General features: G+C 39.4%; 1 protein-coding gene, 1 long non-coding RNA gene and 1 pseudogene across 2 annotated transcripts; 1 reads left to right on the top strand and 2 right to left on the bottom strand.

The window, feature by feature from the left end:
- Positions 1-5,279: 5,279 nt before the first annotated feature.
- On the bottom strand, positions 5,280-9,607 carry LOC110937213. The gene is made up of 5 exons (XR_002590644.2): positions 9,468-9,607; positions 9,213-9,344; positions 6,863-7,525; positions 6,454-6,515; positions 5,280-5,410 (listed from the first exon to the last, which is right to left on the bottom strand). It is a non-coding gene; the product is annotated as an uncharacterized LOC110937213 (long non-coding RNA).
- On the top strand, positions 5,404-10,029 carry LOC110937211 (potassium channel KAT3). Its single transcript, XM_022179604.2, has 11 exons — positions 5,404-6,065; positions 6,152-6,367; positions 6,450-6,605; positions 6,699-6,756; positions 6,881-7,198; positions 7,272-7,511; positions 7,673-7,771; positions 7,851-7,883; positions 7,955-8,140; positions 9,014-9,677; positions 9,777-10,029. The coding sequence occupies exons 1-11, from the start codon at positions 5,863-5,865 to the stop codon at positions 9,899-9,901; spliced, it is 2,298 nt and encodes a 765-aa protein (XP_022035296.1). The 5' UTR covers positions 5,404-5,862; the 3' UTR covers positions 9,902-10,029.
- Positions 9,984-15,524, bottom strand: LOC110937212 (annotated as a pseudogene).
- Between the last annotated feature and the right edge of the window lie 8,664 nt (positions 15,525-24,188).

Raw genomic sequence — 24,188 nt, 5'->3', positions numbered from 1 at the left:
CTCCATGTGATATGGGGCATCTTTGCTCTGTTTCTAAACCACAAGAATCCCATGGTCTTGACATCCTCCACAACTTTTCTTACCTGCTGCGTCTTTCCCTCGAATACCCGCTCGTTACGAGCCCTCCAAATACACCATACAACAGTTTGAAAGATCAAATAAATTACCTTTTTCCACTTAAGTGACCGAGTCAAGTAATCATGGGCCTGAATAACATCCTTTGCTCCGAAAAAATAGCATGGCGCTATTCTGCACCAGCATCCAATCTAGTCCCAAACTCCTTGTGCAAAAGGACACGAGGCAAACAAATGATCAGAAGTCTCTTCATAATCTTGGCACATAGCACACGACGTCGAAGGAACTTGTACATTTCTTTTAGGTAAAGCCTCCATAGTAAGAAGTCGGTCCAAATAGACTCGCCAAGCTAAAAAATTAACTTTCAGCGGAGTCCAGTTGTTCCAGCGAAAACCCGCCCCTCCGTTCGCGTCAGCCTGCTCATCCAGCTGGTCCCTTAGACTGCTAACTGTGAATGAGCCCATCGGGTTGAGGGCCCACTCCCACCGATCCTCCACCCCTGTACTCTGAACAGATGATAAAGTCACCCACAAGTCTTCTAGTTCAACCAGCTCATGAGCACTGTTTGGGAGGCGCGTCCAGCATGGTGTGAATGTTCTCACCCCGTTCTCCAGTTTAAACCTGCCCGCAACCTTGGCGTTTTTCTCCTGTTCCAGCCTAAACAGAGCTGGATACTTCGATTGAAAAGGCCCGTTTGCAGCCCAAGCCTCCCGCCAAAATAAGACATCCTGCCCGCGACCTAATATAACTGAAAAAAGCCTCTCAAGATCAATCCCCATTGCAGCTAGGTTAATAGAAATTCTGCCCACTTGTTTCCATAACCCCGGAACCGACAACTTAACCGGAACCCCACGCCATGACCTTGCGTTGTGGTGTAAGCTCCATATAACCTTCCTCCAAATATTATGTTTCTCTATCTTGAATCGCCACCACCACTTCGCTAGCATAGCGATGTTTGCCTCCTTAAGCGATCCAATTCCAATGCCGCCTTTCATCTTCGGAGCACAAAGATTATTCCATGCCACCCAACTTATTTTTTGTTGCTCTGATGACATTCCCCATAGGAAATCCCGCCTTATTCGTTCCAAATCCCGGATGTCCTGTTTTGGGGCTTTGAATAGCGAGAAATAATACGCAGGTAATGCATTAAGAACGGATTTTATCAACGTGATCCGACCCCCATATGACAATGTATTGGCCTTCCAAACTGAGAGCCGATTCTTAAACGTATCAATCACCGGTTTCCAGTGTTTAGACAAGTTCATGTTGGCGCCCACTTGTAGGCCTAGATATTTGAAGGGAAAAGACCCAGCTCGACACCTAAGAACGGCTGCCATATTCTGAACTTGATTATCATTGACCCCGACCCCAAACAACTTTCTTTTCGCCAGATTCACCCTTAACCCGGAGGAGAGGTAGAAGCACCTCAGAATCCTGTTTAAATTAAGGGCATTCGAGACCGACCACTTTCCCAAAATTGTTTCTTAGTATGATTTGCATACGGGACCTTACGTTAATTGTCATGTATCCTTTTTTTAGATGTACCGTTAATTGTCATGTATCCTTTTTTAGATGTACCATTTTCTAATTACGGACCTACTCATGAAGGAGGGGCAGTCATGCCCTTTAAACATTTGATGTGTCTTTTAGGTAAAAACCTTAATTGTCTTCCTTAAAAGTTTGGTTAAACCCCTTGATTCCCCTCCATGAAAACAAATCTTGAGTTCGCCATTGTCGTTTCCCGTGAGTCTTAATCATGTTTTTTAACAATCTAATCTACTCTTAATTTTACACCAGCGTCCACCGTAGGACTCGAACCCTCGACCACTTGGAATGGGACACCATTTTACATACCTAAATACCTCTTAATCACGTCACAAATAAATGTTAATTATTGATCGATAGATAAAACGATTATTTACAAAAGTAACTTTTTACCCCAAAAGAATCTTTCAGTAACAATTCAAACACGCACTTTAATAAGGTGTTCAAAGATGTGATGTACAAGCATAGTATTCGCTACAATTCAAAAAGGTGATTCATATTATACATTAAAAGGAAGTTTGGTATGATTAACGTCATGTTATTACAAATAGTAAAGCTAATATTCGATATCTTAACCATAAAAGTAAATTTATTTGACATCACTACAAAGTTATGCTTTCATAATTTTTTTTCTAAACTTTATATTTGTTGTATTGGTAGATCATGACTTTCCAAAGTGAAGGTTATAAGCTTGAGTAGCGAAATGCTCAGTTGAGCTAGGGCTTTTACCACAATAGGTCTTTGGGCGGTGAATTTCCTCTGAAATGATGATAGGTCGGGTCACCAGTGCCATCTGTATTCGCAGACGTGAGTGTCTTTTTATCATTAGGTTTACCCGAATGATTAAGATTTTGTTGTTCGTCTAAGAAAAGGAGTTAATTGCCCGGATGGTCCCTGTGGTTTGTCACTTTTTCACCTTTAGTCCTCACCTTTTAAAAATAGCATGTTTGCTCCTTGTGGTTTGTTCACTTGTTACTCGGATAGTCCCTAAAGCGGATGGAAGTTAGTTTGCTCAGTTAATTTCGTGTGAAATTACCAAATTACCCTTCTTTCTAATAATAATAATAAATAAGTGGGCCCCACCACTATATTTAAATACAATAACCTATCTCCCACCTCACCCTATCCCCCCCCCCCCAAACTTCTTCTCTGTAACATGTAACAGAGGACCACTACCACCACCCAACTAAAATAGAGGCAATTGGAAAAGCAAAGGAAATTGCAGCGACCTTTAATCACCTGCGTCGGACCCGTCGGATCTTCACACGTTTTTTTGCCGTTAATCGCTGGCGTCGGATTCGGTGTTCCTGTTTCTCGTATTAGATTAGATATAAGATGTTGTTGTTGTGAGTTGATGATATGTTACTATAACAACCCTAAAGTAAACCGACACCCTCGAATATTTTCCGACACCCTAAAAATATTTTAAACATCCCAATATGTCCTAAAATACACCCCATACGTGAAAACGGGCCCCGAATACATTAAATATTATTAAAAATAAATAAAAACTGATTTTTGGGGTTTAGGCGGGCCGCGTAAGCCTTTGCTTACACTTACGCGGGCCGCGTGAACTTAAAAACCTGGCAAAGCCCGGTGCGGCCACGTGGCCCAACACCCGGCGACCCTACCTGCTGACCCAGCCAAGCTACGCGTTGACCAGGGTTTGACACGGGCCGCGTAGCCCTGTGTTAACATTTACGCGGGCCGCGTAAAAGCTGAAATCAGGCCCTATAAATGGAGGCCATCGGATTTCAGTCGAGAATCGTTCAGAAATCTTTCTTTCTCTCAATTTTCTTGTAGTAGGCATAATACACGGGTATAATACCCCCCTAAATAGCGAGGTTCTGCTCCGATGTAAGTATCATAACCCCTGGAGACGTATTAGATACTCTGCCCGATTGATCTAGGGTTCCGTAACGGCTGTCGTGGTTCTGCCCGACGTAGTCGTTGGAATGCCGTCTCGGGGAGGGTATTACTAATGTTGAAATGGGTTATTATACTAACACGCGTGCATTTGTGTAATTTATAGATTGTCACCAGGAAACCCTTACGGATAATCTAAGACAGCAATGTGAGTAATCCTCTATTTGTTAACTGTTTTTACAAAACCTCACTTAATTATTATATATTAAACAGTTATTGAGTATTTGTAAGGATACAATTACAGTCGGTAAATTTGGGGTTTTGTATACAAAATTTGTTACAACCTGGTAAGGAGTAACATGACCATAATTCGGAACGACAGTACCGTGTGGTGGTAATTGATATGACTTGGAAACAAATGTAATTGCGGATGCGCCCTCAATGTTGTACTATGGTTTTTATTAAAACTTGATTAAACTGGGATTCACTCACCAGTATTTCCCACTGACAAAATGTTTTTAAAACGCGTTTCAGGTAACAATATGTGAAAGCCAAATAGAAGCCAGCTGGACAGCACTGAAGGCTTGGAAAAGTGGCAATAAAGTGACCTAAAAGAAATAGATGTTTTCTTAAATAAAAATAGGGTGTATCCCTATGAAAATGCGTGTACTGAAAAACTTGGGTTCTACCCATGTGTTTAATGTTATGAAAATGTGGTATTTACTCTGATAAAATATCTCCTAACTACGGTCCTGATGAAAAATTCCGCTGCCAAATTAGACAATAACAGGATACCACCGAAACTGGATCACGGCCGACCGCTCCCGGGATAGGGGTCAGGGGCTGTGACAGTTACAGTTATTTGATGGAAATTAATATTCTAATAACTGAACATCTTACATTCCGGCCATATATTGCTGATCTCGAGGGTCGATTGTGGTGGTGACGGGTTGTTGCAGGTGCCGCCCGATGTGACTGGTGGTTGCAGATGGGTGGGTTTTGAAGGGTGGTTGCAGGTGCCATGGCACCAATGTTTCAGTGTTTCTTGGTTGTTGTCGGAATTTTGGTGGTGACCGGAGACAGGGTTGATGGTGGCAACTGGTTGTTGCAAAGAAGAAAGGGTGGGAACGTGGGTAGTCGGTCTCATTTGTGGGAGAAGATTATTATAAGTGGCCCCCACACATATATATTTAATATTTATTTAATTTGAATTGTTTAATGATTAAGGGCAATTTAGTCGTTTAACATGGATTTAACTGAGCAAACTAACTTCCATTCGCTTTAGGGACTATCCGAGTAACAAGTTAGTAAACCACAAAAAGCAAACATGCTATTTTAAAAAGATAGAGACTAAAGGTGAAAAAATGGAAACCACGGGCTATCCGCGCAATTAACTCAAAAAAAAAAAATCAAACTTTTTCTCAAAATAACTTTTTACGGATTCTGATTTAAAGTTACCAATAGGAGGATGATACGTGTAAGATGAAGAAACCCACATTATTTCCATTATTAAAAGCAATCTCCAGCATTTGGGACAACAGGTCTCACTAATAAATTTCATATTTAGTTCTTAGAAGACCCACGAATCTTCATTTAAGTAACAAAAGTAACTTTTGTCGTTTACACAAAGCATATTTCTCTACACATAACTTTGTCACAAGTAAATAAGTTTTGCAAATAAGACATATAACCACCCTTCATAAAAAAAAAATCAATAATAATAACATAGAAGATTTTGAATATCTAGGCACGTGCATGTCCAGGTGCAAGTCGGTGGTTGGATTCCCCAACTGTATGGTAATTGAGCACCATCACAAAAGGGCCACTAAAGCACCAACCCCTGTGCATGGAGTCTAATCTAACCCACCTTACACCACACAAAGAAAACTATGTTTTAAGGCATTGTTTGTGTCTCTTGGGCCATCTGAAACAAGCATACATAATGGTGTTAGAAAAACGCATCAAATTCATATATGACATGACACCATGCAACCAAAAAACAAAATACGGTAAAAAGAGTCGTCCGTCGAGTGATGATACGCGGGTGTAAGGATGCATATTCGAGGATTGTGGATTTGACTAAAAGTATAGAGTTAAAGATTAGAGAAGGCATCTTTGTTAAGACAGATTCCACTGGCCCATATCCTTTTTTCTCAAAACTCTTACAGCCTCTTGTCTGGTCTATATATGGAATTTGACATGAACTCGCCCCAGTTATATACCCCCCCCACACAACTCACCAATCTTAGGACCATTTTCATTTTCTCAACTGCATCATGTTCACCACTTCAATTATGGACTCCCTCATCTTCTTCCTTTCTCCACCGAACATGAAATTCTTGTGATCATTTCACCACCCATCGATAGTTCAACACCATGACCACCTTGCCACCACCCTACAGAATGTCGGTTTCCAACAATAACGTCTTAAGATGCTTATGCATCGACGACCGTCACGTGGGAAAAGCTACACACAGTGGTTTCTTCTCCAGTGATCTACTTCCGTCTCTAGGAGCCAATTCTAACCGTGTGGTTGCACCGAGGAAATACATAATCTGCCCTTTTGATAGACGATATAGGTGAGACTTATCATTCACTTCAAAGGGTGTTTTACCGTATTAGTAATTTTGTATCTATAGGCTTTATACTCTTTTTCTTTGTACAGGGCATGGCAGATGTTCCTGGTTATTTTCGTAATTTACTCAGCATGGATTTCGCCGTTTGACTTTGCGTTTCTTGATAATAAAGAAGGTGGCTTGAGAATCTTTGACAACATTGTCAATGGCTTCTTTGCCATTGACATCGTTCTTACTTTCTTCGTGGCATATCTAGAGCCGCAATCCTATGCTCTTATTGATGACCACAAGAAAATCGCAGTGAGGTCAGCAACATAATTTTTAAATATTTTTATATATTTATTTATTTCACAACTTATGAAGAACAAAAAGGTTGCATTGTAACAGGTACCTGTCAACATGGTTTATATTTGACGTGAGCTCAACTGTGCCGTTTAGATCTCTCAGCCTCCTCTGCAAAGATAAGAAAAGTGAGATCGGATTCCAGATACTAAGTATGCTTAGATTATGGCGCTTAAGAAGAGTTAGCGCGCTATTTGCAAGGTACATACATTCTAACATTTTTTAAAAATAACCTTCCAAATTTTTCATTATGAAAAGTACACTAAGTGACAAAATATGTACTGTACACTTCAGGCTTGAGAAGGACATCAGGTTCAACTATTTCTGGATCCGTTGTACAAAGCTTATATCGGTAAGCAACAAAGCTTTTTATGGGTGGTGGTTTGGTTTTCATTTAAAACAAATTTGGTTATCTAAAACAAGTTGTTTACGGGTAATATAAAATAATATATATTTACCTCGGTTTGTAAATTCAGGTGACTCTGTTTGCGGTACACTGTGCCGGATGCTTTAACTACTTGATAGCAGATAGATATCCCGACCCAAGTAAAACTTGGATAGGTGCGGTTTATCCAAATTTCAAAACCGAAAGCATCTGGAATAGATACGTAACATCACTGTATTGGTCGATTGTGACTCTAACAACTACTGGTTACGGAGACTTTCACGCTGAGAATGCAAGAGAAATGGTGTTCGATATCGGCTATATGCTATTCAACTTGGGATTAACATCGTACCTTATCGGGAACATGACAAATCTTGTCGTTCATTGGACAGGAAATACCAGAGATTTTGTAAGTTATCTTGTTGACAACTTTCTGTTTTTTTTGTCGTTCCGGATTCTGAACAATGTTTTTGGTGGTGTAGAGAGATAAAGTCGCAGCTGCTTCAGAATTTGCGAAACGGAATCAGCTTCCACCGCAGATAAAAGATCAAATATTGTCACACATCTGTCTGGATTACAAAACCCAGGGGTTAAAACATCAAGATACGTTAAACTGTCTGCCAAAAGCCATCCGTGCGAGCATTTCACGCCATCTTTTTTACCCGATTGTGCAAAACGTCCATTTGTTTCGCGGCGTTTCCCACGAGTGCCTTTTCCAGCTGGTAATCTTCTTTTCCTGATTGTAAATTAATTTCACAAGCGTATTAGACTAAACGCAAAGGATGATTCCAAAATAAAAATGTAAAACATGTTCATTAATAATTGATTGTATCAATGCACATTTCTCAGGTTTAATAATGTAGTGTACTATATTGTTGAAAAGGTTTCTGAAATGGAAGCGGAGTATTTTCCACCGAAGGAGGTTGTGATTCTACAAAACGAGATTCCGACAAATCTGTACATAATCGTTACCGGAGCAGTGGTAAGAAAAATTGATAATTAATACATGTTGCTTATGAAATATGAAATAAATGGGTTTGTAATTCACATTCCATTGGCAGGATATAATTTCACAAAAAGACGGGCAGGATCAGGTATAGTATTACTATTGGTTAGGTTCGGAAAACGAGAAAAGAATCTTACGTAAGATATTGTTAACATGCAGATCATAGGAAAGGTTGTGTCAGGAGAAATGTTTGGAGAAACGGGAGTTTTATACAATACGCCTCAACCGTTCACATTCCGAACAAGGGAGATTTCTCAGATACTGAGGATGGATGGTTCGGCACTGCTTCGGATAATTCACACAAATACACAAGATGGATTTGTTATCATGAATAACTTTTACATGGTATGCATTTGTCATGTACTCAGCGTTTGAAGTAGAGGTGGCAAGATGGGTGGGTTGGGTAACAAGTCAAAACGAACTGGGTTGACCCGAAACACGTTTCTCCTTTTTTATGTTTAATAAACAATTTAATGCACTAGATCTGATCATGAGGACAGTGTTACTACAATAATAAACTAAATCTTGAAATAAAGCTATTTAGAAAGTTGTATGTAGATAATACACCTAGAGTTTCAACCACTTCAGCCCATTTTAAGTGTTCCTATTTTAGCTAAATTTGTTTACCTGACCCGTTTGAACATTAAAAAAAAGAAGAGTAAAATGCCATTTTCATTCCTGAGGTTTGGCTAGTTTTGCGACTTTCGTCCAACGGTTTGTTTTTCCGCATCGAGATCCAAAAGATTTGAAATCTTGCCATTTTCATCCAGCTCGTTGACTCCATCCATTTTTCTCCGTTAAGTCAGGGGTGTTTTCGTCTTTTCTGTTAACTTAAAGGGCAATTTGGTCTTTTTCACTTTATGCACAAGCATTTAACATAATGTACAAGACCGAATTGCCCTTTAAGTTACCAAAAAAGACGAAAATAACCTTGACTTAACGAAGAAAAACGGATGGAGCTAACGAGCCGGATGAAAACGGCGAGATATCAAACCTTTTGGATCCAGATGCGGAAAAACAAACCTTTGGACGAAAGTCGCAAAAACTAGCCAAACCTCATGGACGAAAAATGGCATTTTAATCTAAATAGAACAAAAAAAAAAATACGCATTGCTAAATTCATGGGCCAAAATTGCAACTTCTAACTTAAAGTTCAGTACCCTTCGGTTTAATATAGATCTAAGAAATATGTACACTTCTATGTTTGTCCATTTGCAGAAGCTGAAAGGCCTGGAAAGTTTTGGACATGGAGGGTTGACGATGGAGAATTCGTCTACTGACGTACACAACTATCGGAATGAACATCAGGTTACATGGGAACTGAGTGATATCGATTATATGACTTCAGGAGATATAGAGAAGCAAGAACAGATAAACAATTCTAAATCAAACAAGAGTGAAACGAACGTTGATTTACCAGCAGAGGAAGGACAAACTGCTCTTCATGTTGCCGTAAAGAACGGCCATTTAGAAATGGTACGGCTTCTTCTAGAAGGAGGAGCAAACGTAAACAAGCCAGATCTAAAAGGGTGCACACCGATATCTCTAGCTAAACAGCAAGGAAACAAAAGCATACATGACCTTTTGTTAAGTCATGAAAATAGGAAAAACGAGCATAGAATAGATTTCACCGACCCCGAAACCACAAACAGTAAGAAAAATCAGTATTTACCAACAGCAAACAAGGACCCTTGTTGTTCCACTTCATTCACGGAGCCTGCTTCCGTTAGTTCAAGCAGTGCCAGCTGTCATCCAGATAACGAAGTTAAGAAACGGATGAAAAGGGTCACCATTCATGCGAAGTTCACGAACAAGTCGGAAAAGCAGCTTCCAAAGTTTATAGTCCTACCAGATTCATTAGAACAATTACTGAGCATTGCAGGTAAACTCTATATTATTATTATGAATCATAATACGTTTAAGTAACAGTAAACATGCCAGCCAAACCTTGATGTGTGATTATAACTGTCTGCAACTGCAGGTGAAAAGTTTGGAGGTCAACGTTTTGCACGAGTTGTGAGCTCGGAGAGTGCAGAAGTAGATGATTTGAGCGTTATCAGAGACGGGGACCACTTGTTTTTCCTTCCAAATGATTGTGAAACCTAAGGAGTATGATAAGCAATATAATAGAAATTAAGAGAATTTAGAGCGTGTGGCTTCAACAAGTTGCTATTTGATCAAAAAAATCTAACAAAGTTGGATACATTGATAAAACTGATTGCCTCTTAACATTACTATATCCGACTCCTTTAATTCATCATTGCCTCTTAAGAGAAGTTACAACAAAAGAAGTTCTATCTACTTTTCTCTCGGTAATTAATATGCCAGATAACCAGGCCTTAATACTAAATTAACGTAATGATAATACATATTTGAAGGTGAAAAATTAAGCAGATCAAGGTTTTTTGTGTAATGTAGATGATTTCTCAGTGTTGAAAGAGAATCGTTCCTTTTTATTTTTCTGCGATTATAGGAATGGGGTGAGCTTCCGTGTTGAAAACAAACTCTGTCAGCGGAATAAGATTACTTTCACTAAATAATAAGTATAAATACTTGAGGGTTTCACCCAAGAAAAACGTCTCCATTTTGTCTCTTCGTCTAGGAGGAAGCATGGTGACATCATCCAAAGAACTGTAACCACAAGAGTCAACCTTTGTGTACTTCTCGAATGCCTTAAAGATAGACCAACCCCATTCACGATATCTGTGATAATGATTCACAATAAAATATATTACTAAAAATGGTAAAGATATTTATAATCTCGTGAAGGTGTTGGAACTTGGAACATACTTTGAATCTTCTGTAATACGGTACAGAATGAACAGTGATTCGACAGTTTCAGGACGCAAGAGATTGTGTCGATCGGCATGTTTGATAACAATGTCGTGTATATATTCTGAAGTCTTGTTTCCTCCATCAAGACCTTCCTCAGAGTAGCCCTGATTGAAGTTGATGCGAAAAATAAGAAAATAATTAAAAAACTACTTAAATATTTTAAAAACAACAATATATATATATATATATATATATATATATATATATATATATATAGAGAGAGAGAGAGAGAGGGCAGTTATCGTACAATAGTCCCTTAACTTGCGATGCGTACGCGATCATCTGAACCACACATCTGATCCAATCTAGGGCTCAATTTAACGCAGTGGCATAATACGTAATTAACTTTGAATTCAATTACATAATCGAGTGGGAAGGGCATAATTGTCAAATACAATTCAACCTTCAAGAATCGATTAACAGATATATAAGCCCTAAATTTCGCAGATTTGCTTCGGATTCAATTCGAATCACAAACTAAATTGTTTCGATAGATTAAATGCATAATCTCTAATCGATTAACCGAACGATTCACAAGAATGATCTAAATAACCTGTTTATGATTGCAATTGACAAGATCCACAGAGTAATAATCTATGAGAGTGTAACAGATGTTGAAGACGATGGAAATTGTTTTAAAAAACGCATGTTATGATTTCAGAAACGCATGTTCTGTATAACTACACATAACTAAAGAAACGCATGTTATGCTTTAAGAAACGCATGTTATGTTTAATAATGCATGTTATGTTTTCAGAAACGCATGTTATTGTTAAAAAAACGCATGTTATGTTTTAAGAAACGCATGTTATTACACTTTATCTTATTTGACTAGATTACCCTTCCCTCTGAAAATATGGAATGACACGCAGCGCAACTTGGTGGCTGCGTACCTTTGCACATTAAGTGCCTTTCGTTAAAACTTTCTCTCTCTCTCTCTCTCTCTCTCTCTCTCTCTCTCTCTCTCTCTCTCTCGCTATGTATGTATGTATGTACGTACGTACGTACGTACGTACGTACGTACTGTACGTACTGTACGTACTGTACGTACTGTACGTACTGTACGTACTGTACGTACTGTACGTACTGTACGTACTGTACGTACTGTACGTACACGTACTGTACGTACTGTACGTACACGTACTGTACGTACTGTACGTACTGTACGTACTGTACGTATGTACGTATGTACGTATGTACGTATGTACGTATGTATGTATGTATAAGACTAACCTCCGAATTGAAATAAGCAATCTCAGGAGCCAAGCCGGTAGATGTGACAGCATACATCTCAAAACAAGTTTTAGCAAGATCTTCAGCCAACTTTAGGTTTTCAAGGTCTTCAAAAGTCAGCAAATCCTCTTCCATTGCCTTTGCCTTGGTAATGCCTTTGGTGGCTCCAAGTGCAAGCGTGCCCGGCAAGAAGCAGACCTGAACATGTGAAATTACACATTGTTTGCATCCAATTCACCAACCAATACTTCGACAAAAAGGACCAACAGAAACGATATACAACTTACCAAATGATCCATTTTAGGACTAAAGCCACCGTCAACCCCATAAGGCAACTCCCCAACAAAAACCAGCCCATTTGGCTTTGACTTTTTGACCAGAAGATGCTTAACACCCTTCATTGCTTCCACATACATGTCATGCAAATACGTCAAATTACTTTGCCTCTGCTGAAGCCACACTTTAATAAGGTATTCATAATAGCTATCTCCACGAGAGCCTAATCTAATATTAGCTCCAGAAAATTCACCAGATGACGGACTGGCATAGAAGAAAAAACAACCATTATTACTTGGTTCTTAATTAAGATAATATATATACTTCGTAAAAAGTTCATACCTGATGTAGATAGGAACAAGTCCTTCAACCTTCGGAAGAATTTTCATATGTTCCAAAACCTTCATCGCTTCAACACTGTACTTTTGCTCACCAGTAAGAAAGCTAAGATAATTAAACTCAAGTTGTAAAGTAGAAGCTTCCGAAGTGCTGCTAAGTCCGTCAGGTGCAGCATGTGCTGTGTGATCATGCAAAACAACATCACTGAATGGAATAGCAGTTGGACTTGAAGTGAAGGCGGTTAAAAGACGATCAGCCAACTTTTTAGCAGTTTCTAGGTAGACCGATGGTGTGGGTCCCTTGTATGTAGGATTTGAATTACTTAAATGATAAGCACTCAAAAGACCACCAACGACGCGTATGGTTGTTTCAAACAGATTAACTTGACCTTTACGTAAAATTCTTTCTGGAAGATGTTTTTCAATCCAAGAACCTGCTTCAAAGACCACATCATGAAGCTTCATTATCATGGCTGAATCTAAAGCATCCACAACAGTAGCCCCTAAGCCGCCTAAACCATTTACGCCTCTTCTGCTTAGTGGCATAAGTTCATCATAACCCATTGCATAGTTTTTGTACCCGGACCATGCATGGATAAACGCTTTCCTAACACTTTTTCGCCTAGATGTCCATTTAGACTTCTTGTTTGATTTTGCTATGGATTTATTAGTACTATTTACTTCACGAGTGATCAAACGAGGGGGAAGCCTAGGTGGCTTTCTCAAAAGTCTTTTAAATCCAAAGCTGCCATTTATGATGGACTTATCACCGACCTCAGAACTAACGACACTAGATACGTGATTAGTTATAGAATGAATGGGACTTGCATGAGTGAGCATAAGATATGTCAAACCACAGAACATTAATAAGGCCAGAAACTTTCCAGTGCTACATGCCATGAATTCACTCTTCACGTTTTTGGTGAATAAAATATGTGAAATAACCTGCACAAAATACAAATAAGATATAACAATCACTTTTCACTCGATTTTTCATTGGTCTCTTGTCTTTCAATTAGTTTGTTTAGTAACTTTTCAGTTGCATTGTATCAAGATCTATTTTTCACCATTCTAACGCCATCTTATAAAGATGTTTTGACCAAAAGCTCCTCTTTATCAAATTCCAGTGATATGGGAACTTCTTACTACCAGCAATATGATACACAAACCTAGATGGTGAACTATTTTCAAAAAAACGTATTCGCGTTACTTCACATACGAGATGGTGAACTGTTCAGGTATATTCTGGGTGTTTGTTCCAACATTATATGGGCCCAATAATGTATTGAGTCGCAAACGGATTACAAGCTTAAGAACTGCCATTTGATGAGCGTGAATGTGTTATCCCATGGATGCAATGCAACCTTACACAAAAAAGTCCCTTTTCCTAATCAACATGGAAGAAATAGAAATAGGCCAAGTATCTAAGGTACATCCTAACTGTCATGTGTCACTATATCATAGAAGGATTTGTATACGAATCTCACTGCCTCGCTAAGTTCAAAAGTTTGACGTAATAGATTTAACAGCTGATTTCAAAACCCAACATCATGAAACTAAGACCATGTGTAGTGGAAGACACATATAATGCCCCCACCCTTGGGCGTTTTGCGCCATGTGGCAGTCCAGTCAGCAATGGGGCATTATGGAGTGTTTTTTCTAAAATGGGTGTAGTGGGGATGTGGGCATTGTGGGGCATTATGTTAAAAGGGGTGTAAAAAATTAAATAAAAAAACACCAAAAAAAGGGTATTGGCCAACCAAAAAGTAGAATACATGTCATTGGCCAAAGTGCCAAACAATTCAAGAAGAGGCGTGGAAAAAAGGACGCCATATGCTTTCTTTTTGATAAAACGCCCCGGGGGCGGTTGATGGGAATTAAGGGGCGTTTTTTTGGGGAAAAACGTCCAAAAACCCCCCACTACAGGTGGTCTAAAGGATTAGTAAAACAAAATCAAAATAGATTTTTTTTTTCATCTTTCTCCCATTTGATTAGCACTTTCCAGTTAATACACCGCATCAATATGTCATCTATCATGCCTAATAGCCAAAAGATAACCAAAAAAATTGTACCATTAACTAGGAAGTTGATGTAGAACTTCAAGTGGGCCTCTGGATGCATTAGTTATGTCATCATCATCATCATCATCATCATACTCAGTAAATCCCATCAATAGCAAAGCTAAGATAGGGTCTGAGGAGGGTAAGATGTAGATAGCCTTACCTCTACCCCGTAGGAATAGAGAGGCTGCTTCAAGCCTTGGACACAATCGGGACAAAGGCCGATTAGTGCATGTACCCTTTTGTCTTTCGGCTATCAACGCCACCACATGAGTTTATTATTCTCGTAAAAACACAAATCCACATTAACAGAAGGTACTTTTGCTGATACTTGATACCAACTTATACAACAACTAATAATAAGACAAGACATCACTTTCACTAATCCTTATTTTGTGACTAATATCACTACTTTTTTGGATTATAAATCACTAATCCTTATTTTGTGCAACATGTTTACAATCCAACTTGTGTCAATCACTCATAATAATAATATATGGATCCTGAAACCTGTAAGTTATAACCTAAACCTCAATTTCTACTGCATTTAGAACAAACTATCAACAGCTCACATAAACACACAGAATCATTAACCACATATAGCCTACAGTATTCAATTTCTATCGCATTTATAACTAAAGAAGGGCAGAGATTGCGAGTAAGAAACATACCTGAAAGAAGGATCGTGAAGGAAAGTTGGCGTTATCGTAGTGAAGGTCTTTGTAGAGTAAGGTAGTGTGTTAGAAGACATTGTTATTGTTATAAGCTAGGGTTTTTGTATGAGTCCAGATCTGACACGATGTGTAACGTGTAGTAGAATGATGGAATCCAGTGTAATCGAAAGTCAACGGGCGATGGTGTTCAGATTACCGTCGATTATGCCGGTGCCGGTGGTGGTGCCGGTGGTGGTGCCGGTGGCCATCGGGTTATCATGTTACCAGATGATATAAATTACGAAACAATTAAGCATATTTTAGTAACTCAAATGATTTTTTAGTAACCCAAATGATTTTTTAGTAACCCAAATGATTTTTTTTTCTATAAAAAGTTATGAATTAACAGATTAAATTATCTACCAACGGGGTGGTGGTCCATTGGCAAAGACGGGATGATAGAGTATTAAAGAAATTAGCCGTTCAAAAAAAAAAACCAGATTAAATTATCTAATCTTATCTGATTTTATTTCTAAAAAAAAAAAATTCCTTCACATTAGGCTAATGCGCACATTAAACGCGGTTGCAAAAAAACACAGTTGACTTTGAGTCATCACTCTTTGGATTACTTCGGGTTTAAGAAAGTTACTTATATTAAAAACTATAGTTAAATGCCTGGATAGTCCCTGTGGTTTGGCTTTTTTTCACTTTTAGTCCCTAACTTTCTAAAATTACCTCTATAGTCCCAAACTTTTCAATTTTCGTTCCCGGATAGTCTCTGGTATAGATGGAGGTTAGTTTTATCAGTTAAGTTGGTGTAAAATGACTATAATGCCCTTAAGTAAAACAAAATGAATTAATTAAGTACTAAATATAATACCGGCCACATAACTATCTCTCTACTCTCTCCCTTTCTCTCTTTACTTTCTCTCTCTCTCTCTCATTTGAAAAACCATCACCACCACCACCAGCACCGCTCAGTCGCCACCACCACCATCACTGACAAAACCAGCACCGCCGCCATCATCACCAGCAAATCGTCTTTACAACCACCACCATTAATTATGTTCAACAGATCTCAAACAAATTGAAACAAGCCTTCAATCCTTCACCTGTAACCAAATCAGAATAACCAAATCAACACCAAATCGGATATAAAACTCTTCATGTGCTAGAACAATAACTAAACTACATGAAATATTGCCTAATGTGGATGTTTCCGGCCTATTTTAGCTTCTGTAGAAGGTTAATATGTGAATGAGTGAATGACCATGGGTTTCTGATTTGTTTTGGATCCTAAATAAATACATATTTCCATTATGATTATCCATGTTTACATTTGAATTCACATAATAATGCATAATATTCACATGTGAATCTGCATACACGTGCTAAACGTATTAAGTACCGACTTAAGATCTTGAAAGGTCTTGTACTGATCAAGATTTGATATGTTGATCCAATGTTCCAGATATTGGTAGACTTTAGGCCCTTCATAATATGAACGATTTGAAGGATTTCCGTGGTATAATTTTACTTTTATTTTATGAACCCGGTTCATATTACATATGTGTTTATTTTGTCACAAGGATTTAGTCAAAACATTTTTGACAAAAGAGTGCATGTAGAAATAGGTTATTCAAAATAAACTTTAACTAGTTAAAAAAAACATATACACATTTTTGGCAACGGAAGCGTATGTAACAAAATTAACATAAACACTTTTATACCAAGGAATACCCGTAATGGAACAAGGTCACCAACATGCAAACACGAAATAGAACATCAACCATAGGGGGTTTAGATATACCTTCGGTTAGTAAATAACCGGTTGAGACATCGAAGTTCAACGAACGAATGCTAGTTACACGAACGAGAGATACGTGAATGTGAGCCGGGTCTCGGCGGTGGTGGCCGGCGGTGCAGGCGGCGGCGACCGGCGGAGAGCGGCGGCGGCGAGGTGGACTGGCGAGGCAGCGGTGGCGGCGGCGGACTACCCGAGGCGGTGGGGACCGGTTGTGGGTGTGTGAGTTGAGAGAGTTTTGCAACCTTGTGTGTTCTTCTTCTCAAAACAAGACCCACATTTATAGGCCATGGACAACTTGTATGCTTGCCAAGTGTAAGACATGCAAAATTGCATGTGTTTTGATTGGCCACAAGTTAGGTGGATGACAAATGGTGAAAAGATTCCTTGCATGTAATTCCATTGGCTGAAATCTAGGTGCTTGCCAAATGGCGATACAAGAGAATTCTTGTCCCACCCGATTTACGAACCCGTCTCTCAGTTCAATAGCCGTGTATCGTTCGTAGTTACCAGTTAAATCAGTTAAGTGGATTTTAGTTCGTTGACCACGGTGTAACTCTTACGGGTCAAGACCCGGTCGGCAGCGTTGACTTATCGAACCGGACATAAATATCCAACAGCTCCCACTTGGACGGTCTCTAATAAGATCTCAACGCAGACAGCCAGCGGTGCTCTAGCTACACATGGCTGCCCCCAACAGGTCATGACACTTTAAAGTCACTAACCAAGGTATCTTCCCTTTAGCAACGGCTTGCTACTTGAAGACAATAGACTTATGGCAATCGTTGTCATCTATCCCTTCTGTAAAAGACATCAATTGAACAATGAGACATGGATCAGATTCAATCTCACATGGTGCTCAATCATTATCGTTCTCGTTCACAGAATCAAAGTGGTCCAATCAAACACACAGTAAGTTTGGGTGAGGCCTTACACTTCACCAGTTTGAATCAACGAGGGCGCCCAGATGCCTAACTGTTACATTATAATGTAAGAGTACAGAATCCCATCTTGACTACATACAACTCCCACTGAACTTCAGAACCACTCCCAACCAATGCCTTTATGACTGGCAGTTACGCGACAGCGGTTGACACTGATCAAAAAATAGTCTTTAGTAAACGAAAGTTCTAGTATGTATCTCAGGTCAGAGGATACTAAATGAGTATGCCCAAATCAAAACATCTTATGACTAAGATCCATGAAGATGATTTGATGCGAGTTACTCCAGTGTCATTCATAATGAAGCCTGTGAATTTGGAAGTCAATTCCTTGAGTCCAAAATCAGAATAGTCTTAATTCAGAGTCGTTCCCACGAGTCTGATCGACTACGGATAATTTAGAATACAAGATTCACGGATTAAGCGTATCAAAATCGAACACAGTTGTAGGATTCAAGAATTGCATTTAACTAGTAAATCAAAATGAATACAGGAATACAACTGTTTGATGTTCGTACATCCAAATACTAAATCAAAACATTTCACTAGCTAATCTAAGCCCAATAGCGTCCATATGACGGTCATGTTTCTCTTGAGTCATTGGCTTAGTAAATGGGTCAGCTAAGTTTTGATCTGTGTCAATTTTGCTTATAACGATGTCTCCACGTTCCACAATCTCACGTATGTAGTGAAACTTTCTCAAAATGTGCTTGGCTTTGTGATGTGATCTAGGCTCCTTGGCTTGAGCAATAGCACCTGTGTTATCACAAAATATCTGGATGGGTTTTATGATACTTGGAACCACATCGAGATCGGTTATGAACTTCTTCATCCAAGCAACTTCCTTTGCGGCATCCGGTGCGGCAATGTAGAATCGGCTACAACACTCTGCTTAGAGCTTTTCCATGAGACAGCTCCTCCATTGAGAGTGAACACGAAACCCGTTTGTGAGCGAGAGGTATCTCAATCAGTTTGAAAACTAGCATCAGTGTAACATTTTACAGTGAGCTCCTCATTGACTCCTCCAAATATCAAGAATATATCTTTTGTCCTTCTCAAGTACTTAAGGATGTTCTTAACTGCAGTTCAGTGGGCAATCCCAGGGCTCTGCTGGTAATGGCTGGTCATGCTCAAAGCATACGAGACGTCTGGTCGAGTACATACCATAGCATACATGATAGAACCAATCGCTGAAGCATATGGAACTGCTTCCATTTGCTTTATCTCTCGGTCCTCAGAGGGAGCTTGCGATTTGTCCAAGACGGTTCCTTTAGTCATTGGAACACCTCCTTTCTTGGAGTTTTCCATCTTGAAGCGTCTCATTATTTGATCTATGTATGTGCTCTGAGTTAGCCCAAGAAGTCGCTTAGATCTATCCCTATAGATCTTGATTCCTAAAATGTAAGCAGCTTCTCCAAGATCCTTCATTGCGAAGCAAGATCCCAACCAATGTTTAATTTCCTTAAGCATGGGGATGTTGTTTCCAATGATCAATATATCATCTACATACAAGATGAGAAATGATATAGCACTCCCACTAGCCTTTCTGTAAACACAAGGTTCATCTTCGTTCTTGACAAAACCAAACTCTTTGACTTTCTGGTCAAAACGAAGATTCCAGCTTCGAGATGCTTGCTTGAGTCCATAAATGGACTTGTTTAGCTTGCATACCCTATTAGGATATTTTGGATCGATAAAACCGTCAGGTTGAACCATATAAACATCTTCGGAAAGATGTCCATTAAGAAAGGCGGTCTTAACATCCATTTGCCAAATTTCGTAATCATAGTACGCAGCTATGGCAAGTAATATCCTGATCGATTTGATCATAGCAACGGGTGAGAAGGTTTCATCATAGTCAATACCTTGAGTTTGAGTGAAACCTTTCGCTACTAGCCGTGCTTTATAGGTTTGTATATTTCCATGCATGTCAGTTTTTCTCTTGAAAACCCATTTGCTCCCTACTGCCCGAGATTCGGGGGGTAGCTCAACCAAGTCCCAGAGTTGATTGTCACGCATGGATTACATCTCGGCTTTCATGGCCTCTAGCCATTTCGCAGAATCTGGATTAGAAATAGCAGATTTGTAACTGGTAGGCTCGTCATCAGACTCGGCTACTGTCAGGACTTCAGAACCCTCAACATGCCAAAGGTATCTATCGGGTTCTTTACGAGTCCTGATGCTCCTGCGAAGGCTTGTGTTCGGGTCTGATTCGGTATCAACAATTTGTTGTGGTTCAGACGTTCCGACATCATCAACGGTTGCTTGTAGTCCTTGGACTTCTTCAAGATCTACTAAGTTACTTCCAGTTCCTCGGCTAAGAAGTTCATCTTCAAGGAACCTTTTAGCCTTCCTTTTGATGGAAATCGTATTTGCATCAGGATGGTAGAAGTAATAACCGCATTGGTTATAGTATCCGACGAAAATAACCTTTTCGCCTCGAGGGTCGAGCTTGTCATCAGAGTTACTTGTGATGTAAGCATCACACCCCCATACTCTTAGGTAACTCAAATTCGGCTTATGCCCATGCCATATCTCATATGGAGTTTTGTTTACCCTTTTGGTTGGCGCTAGATTTACGAGTCGAGCAGCAGTCATAAGAGCAAAACCCCAAAAGGAGTGAGGTAGATTTGTTCTACACATCATCGATCGAATCATATTTAGTAAGGTTCGATTTCTCCTTTCACACACGCCATTAAGTTGGGGTGTGCCTGGTGGAGTGGGTTGTGAAACTATTCCACATTCCTTTAGATGATCGAGAAATTCCAAGCTGAGGTATTCACCGCCTCGATCTGAGCGAAGCATTTTAATCTTTCTATTAAGTTGGTTTTCAACTTCGTTTTGAAACTCTTTGAACTTTTCAAAAGTTTCATGCTTATGCTTCATTAGATAGACATAAGCATATCGACTATAGTCGTCGATGAATGTAACGAAGTATCTCTCGTGATTCCTAGTCATGGTTCTAAAAGGACCACATACATCTGAGTGTATGAGTCCTAGTAGATCACTAGCTCGTTCACCAACATGGGTGAAGGGATCCTTGGTGAGTTTGCGAGCTAAGCAAGACTCGCAATCATCAAATGAGCCTGTTCCGGTGGATTCAAGAATCCCCTCAGATTGGATCCATTTTATGCGTGCCTTGCTTATATGGCCAAGTCTACAATGCCATAGGAATGAATCACTAGTACCATTTTTCTGACATTTAGAAAGGTGATATATGTTACTGCTAGGCTGAACATTAATTTCATAAATACCGTTTCGAGGTTTAGCCTCAAAATAGTAAATACCATTTAGATAAGCAGAAATAGCAATACTATTGAAAACATATCTAAATCCTTGTTCATAAAGCAACGAAACTGAAATGATGTTCCTGGTTAAACCAGGTGCATAAAGACAATTGTTCAAAACAACAATAAGACCAGAAGGACATGTAAGATTAAATGTGCCAGTTGCCAGAACTGGGACTCTTTTCCCATCGCCAACAATGAGCTCCATGTCTCCCGGCTTCAGTTTCTTCCACTTTTCAGGCTCCTGCAAGACATTAATGATGTGATAACCACATCCGGTATCAAATACCCATGTGTTGCTTGAAACAGTGAAAAGTTCAATAACATATATTAGAATACCTGAAGAAGTGCCTTCTCCATTAGCCTTCTTCACTTTGAGCTTGGCAAGATACTCGGGGCAGTTACGTTTCCAGTGCCCCATCTTCTTACACTCATAGCATTGCCGCTCTTCTGGAAGAGGGGTTTTCACAGCTTGCTTGCTCTTGTTGGTGGCAGGTTTGGCAGCAACAGGAGCCTTTCCTTTGTTTTTGCCGTTATAACTTTTCTTCTTCGTTTTGGGCTTTTTAACACCACCAGATCGAACCATTAACACTTGGCTTACTTTGTTGGAAATGTTCATCTCTGCTGTTTTGAGCATCCCATGTAGCTCTGGCACTGTCTTTACCCAGTCATTCATGTTAAAGTTCATAACAAATTGATCATAGTGACTAGAAAGAGAGTTGAGAATGAAATCAACAGCCATCTCATCTTGGAGAGGATAACTAAGTTTGTTTAGTTGGTCGATGTAGCCTTCATCTTGAGGACATGAGCACTAACTGAGGAACCCTCTTGCATTTTACAGCTTATGAGCTGTTTCATGGTGTCATAGCGTTCCTGACGGGCTTGTTTCTGAAACATGCCCTTGAATTGTTCAATCATGTCGAAGGCATTCATGTCTTCCATATTTTTCTGAAGATCTGGAGACATGGTGGCTTGCATGAGGCAAGCAACTTCCATGGCATCTTCTATATGTTTGTCGAAAGCCTTCTTCGCAACCACATTGTTGTTCTCGGGTGCGGTTGGGATCGGGGTTTCCAAAAGATAAAGCCTTTTTGCCATCTTGAGAACGATTCTCAAGTTGCGGTGCCACTCAAGAAAATTGGTGTTATTCAGTTTGTCTTTCTCAAGTATGGACTTGAGAGCAAAAGAGGAGTTGTTTTCAGATGACATCTGTTAAGCAAAAATTATTTAATTAGTATTTTTAACGTATTTCCTTATTTAGTGAGGTGAGACGATAAGGAGCGAGAATCCGGTTAGAAGCTCTTTCTAAAGGCAGCTGGGGCATGCAACATTAGCAAGAGGTTCAAGCGGACTGACAACGATTGTCACTTATGAGAAAAACACAACTCCCGGGGTTTATGAGGCTGCGAGGACAACTTTTGTCCTTGCATTGATACGTTTTGTCACGGCCCCCGACCCGGTTTGACCCGTTTCAGGAGCCGCGGGACAGGAATCCCGTGGTATTTGATTTAGGCGACAGCGGAAGTCTTTTTAAAACAGGATCTTTTTAATAATTTAAACTGCTCGTTTCATAACTTAGGGATAAATTCCCGAAATTTACAATGCTGTGATTTCTCAGGGAAATCTTTATTTTCAAAACATGTTCATTTATTTATTTACATTGAGCCACTTTTCTAAGCTGGGAGTACTTCACGGCACTTTTCTTTGCTCATACCATATCACCTGAAACACGTTTGAAAAAGGTTTTGTCAGCAAGGAAATACTGAGTGAATCATTCAGTTTACTAAAAACGACACACTTGTTATAATCTACAGTATTAAGGGGAATTACAATGTTTCTGACATCAAACCAACTACCCACAGTATTTGTCACTCGACCATCCATTGGCTAGCCCATTTGTCCAATGGTGTCTGTGACTGTGGTCAGATCAACCCTTGGCCACCCGTTTGTCCAAGTGTGACAGGAAACAAGTAATGTATACAAAACCCCACATACCGGCTGTAATTTGGTGATTACATAGACTTAATCCCTGTAGTTATAACTTTGGAAATAGTTTGGAGTTTTGTAAAACAATTAATAAAAAGAGAATGACTCACAAACTGTGAGAAAAGAGTTTATAAAAGGGGAATGACTCACATTGCAGATTTACGAGCAGAGTATAAGCTTTACTGATTAGCCTTCTAACCTAATTTAAATAACAATGCACACACAAACGGGATTAGTAACTAATTCAGCAGTTACGTCAATTCACGAGATTAAACCCTCACAACTATTATCAAGTGCAATACTTAACAATTCAATGGATTCACAACGAATGACAGAGCATAGTCCGAATTCGAACAGCACTCAAACATTCAAGTCGAAATCACAATGAATAACAAAGTACAAGCTCAATTTGAGCAGCACTCGGACAATTGTTGGATAGTTATAATCGATCGGACGTTGAATCGTAATAGCGATCGAGTTATTACCCTGATTGCGGCAGCACCTCGTGATCGTGTGTGTGTTTATTGTGGTATTACAGCTATAATTCGACGTACACAGGGACAAATTACGTCGTTTCTACTTCAACAGTTAAGTGCCAATGTCGGCTATTTATAGCAAGTTTTGGGACCTCCTTACGGACCGTAAGCCCGAACCTTTACGGTCCGTAAGCTAAGCAGTCTAATTCATAGGCTGCCTAGACTCGGTTGTAGCTTGGGTGACTCAACTTTTCAACAAATCAGAACAAAGCAACGTTTTAATTAAGATAATTATCAACTAGGGTTTGCCCCCCTCGAGTTTTAGGGGCCCTGATCCTGATTCCGATCATTCTGAAAATTTTAGGGCTAGTGCAGAATTAATTGGGTGTCTCAATTAGGGTTTCCTTATTAACTAATTATCGTCCTAATTATTGATTTTAGTGGCAGTTGTTACATCCTCCCCACCTTGAAGAAAATCTCGTCCTCGAGATTTACTGAAATAGA

The sequence above is a fragment of the Helianthus annuus genome, chromosome 4 (assembly GCF_002127325.2).
Source record: "Helianthus annuus cultivar XRQ/B chromosome 4, HanXRQr2.0-SUNRISE, whole genome shotgun sequence".
Taxonomy (NCBI): Eukaryota; Viridiplantae; Streptophyta; class Magnoliopsida; order Asterales; family Asteraceae; genus Helianthus; species Helianthus annuus.
This window is presented reverse-complemented; position numbering and strand designations above follow the sequence as displayed.

What these genes read in the sequence shown, in the direction of transcription:
- LOC110937211 (XM_022179604.2), top strand. Translation starts at nt 5,863, where the DNA reads ATGACCACCTTGCCACCACCCTACAGAATGTCGGTTTCCAACAATAAC. An exon ending in ACGAGTGCCTTTTCCAGCTG is followed by an intron (nt 7,512 to 7,672) that starts GTAATCTTCTTT and finishes ATTGTTGAAAAG; the next exon opens with GTTTCTGAAATGGAAGCGGA. An exon ending in TCATGAATAACTTTTACATG is followed by an intron (nt 8,141 to 9,013) that starts GTATGCATTTGT and finishes GTCCATTTGCAG; the next exon opens with AAGCTGAAAGGCCTGGAAAG.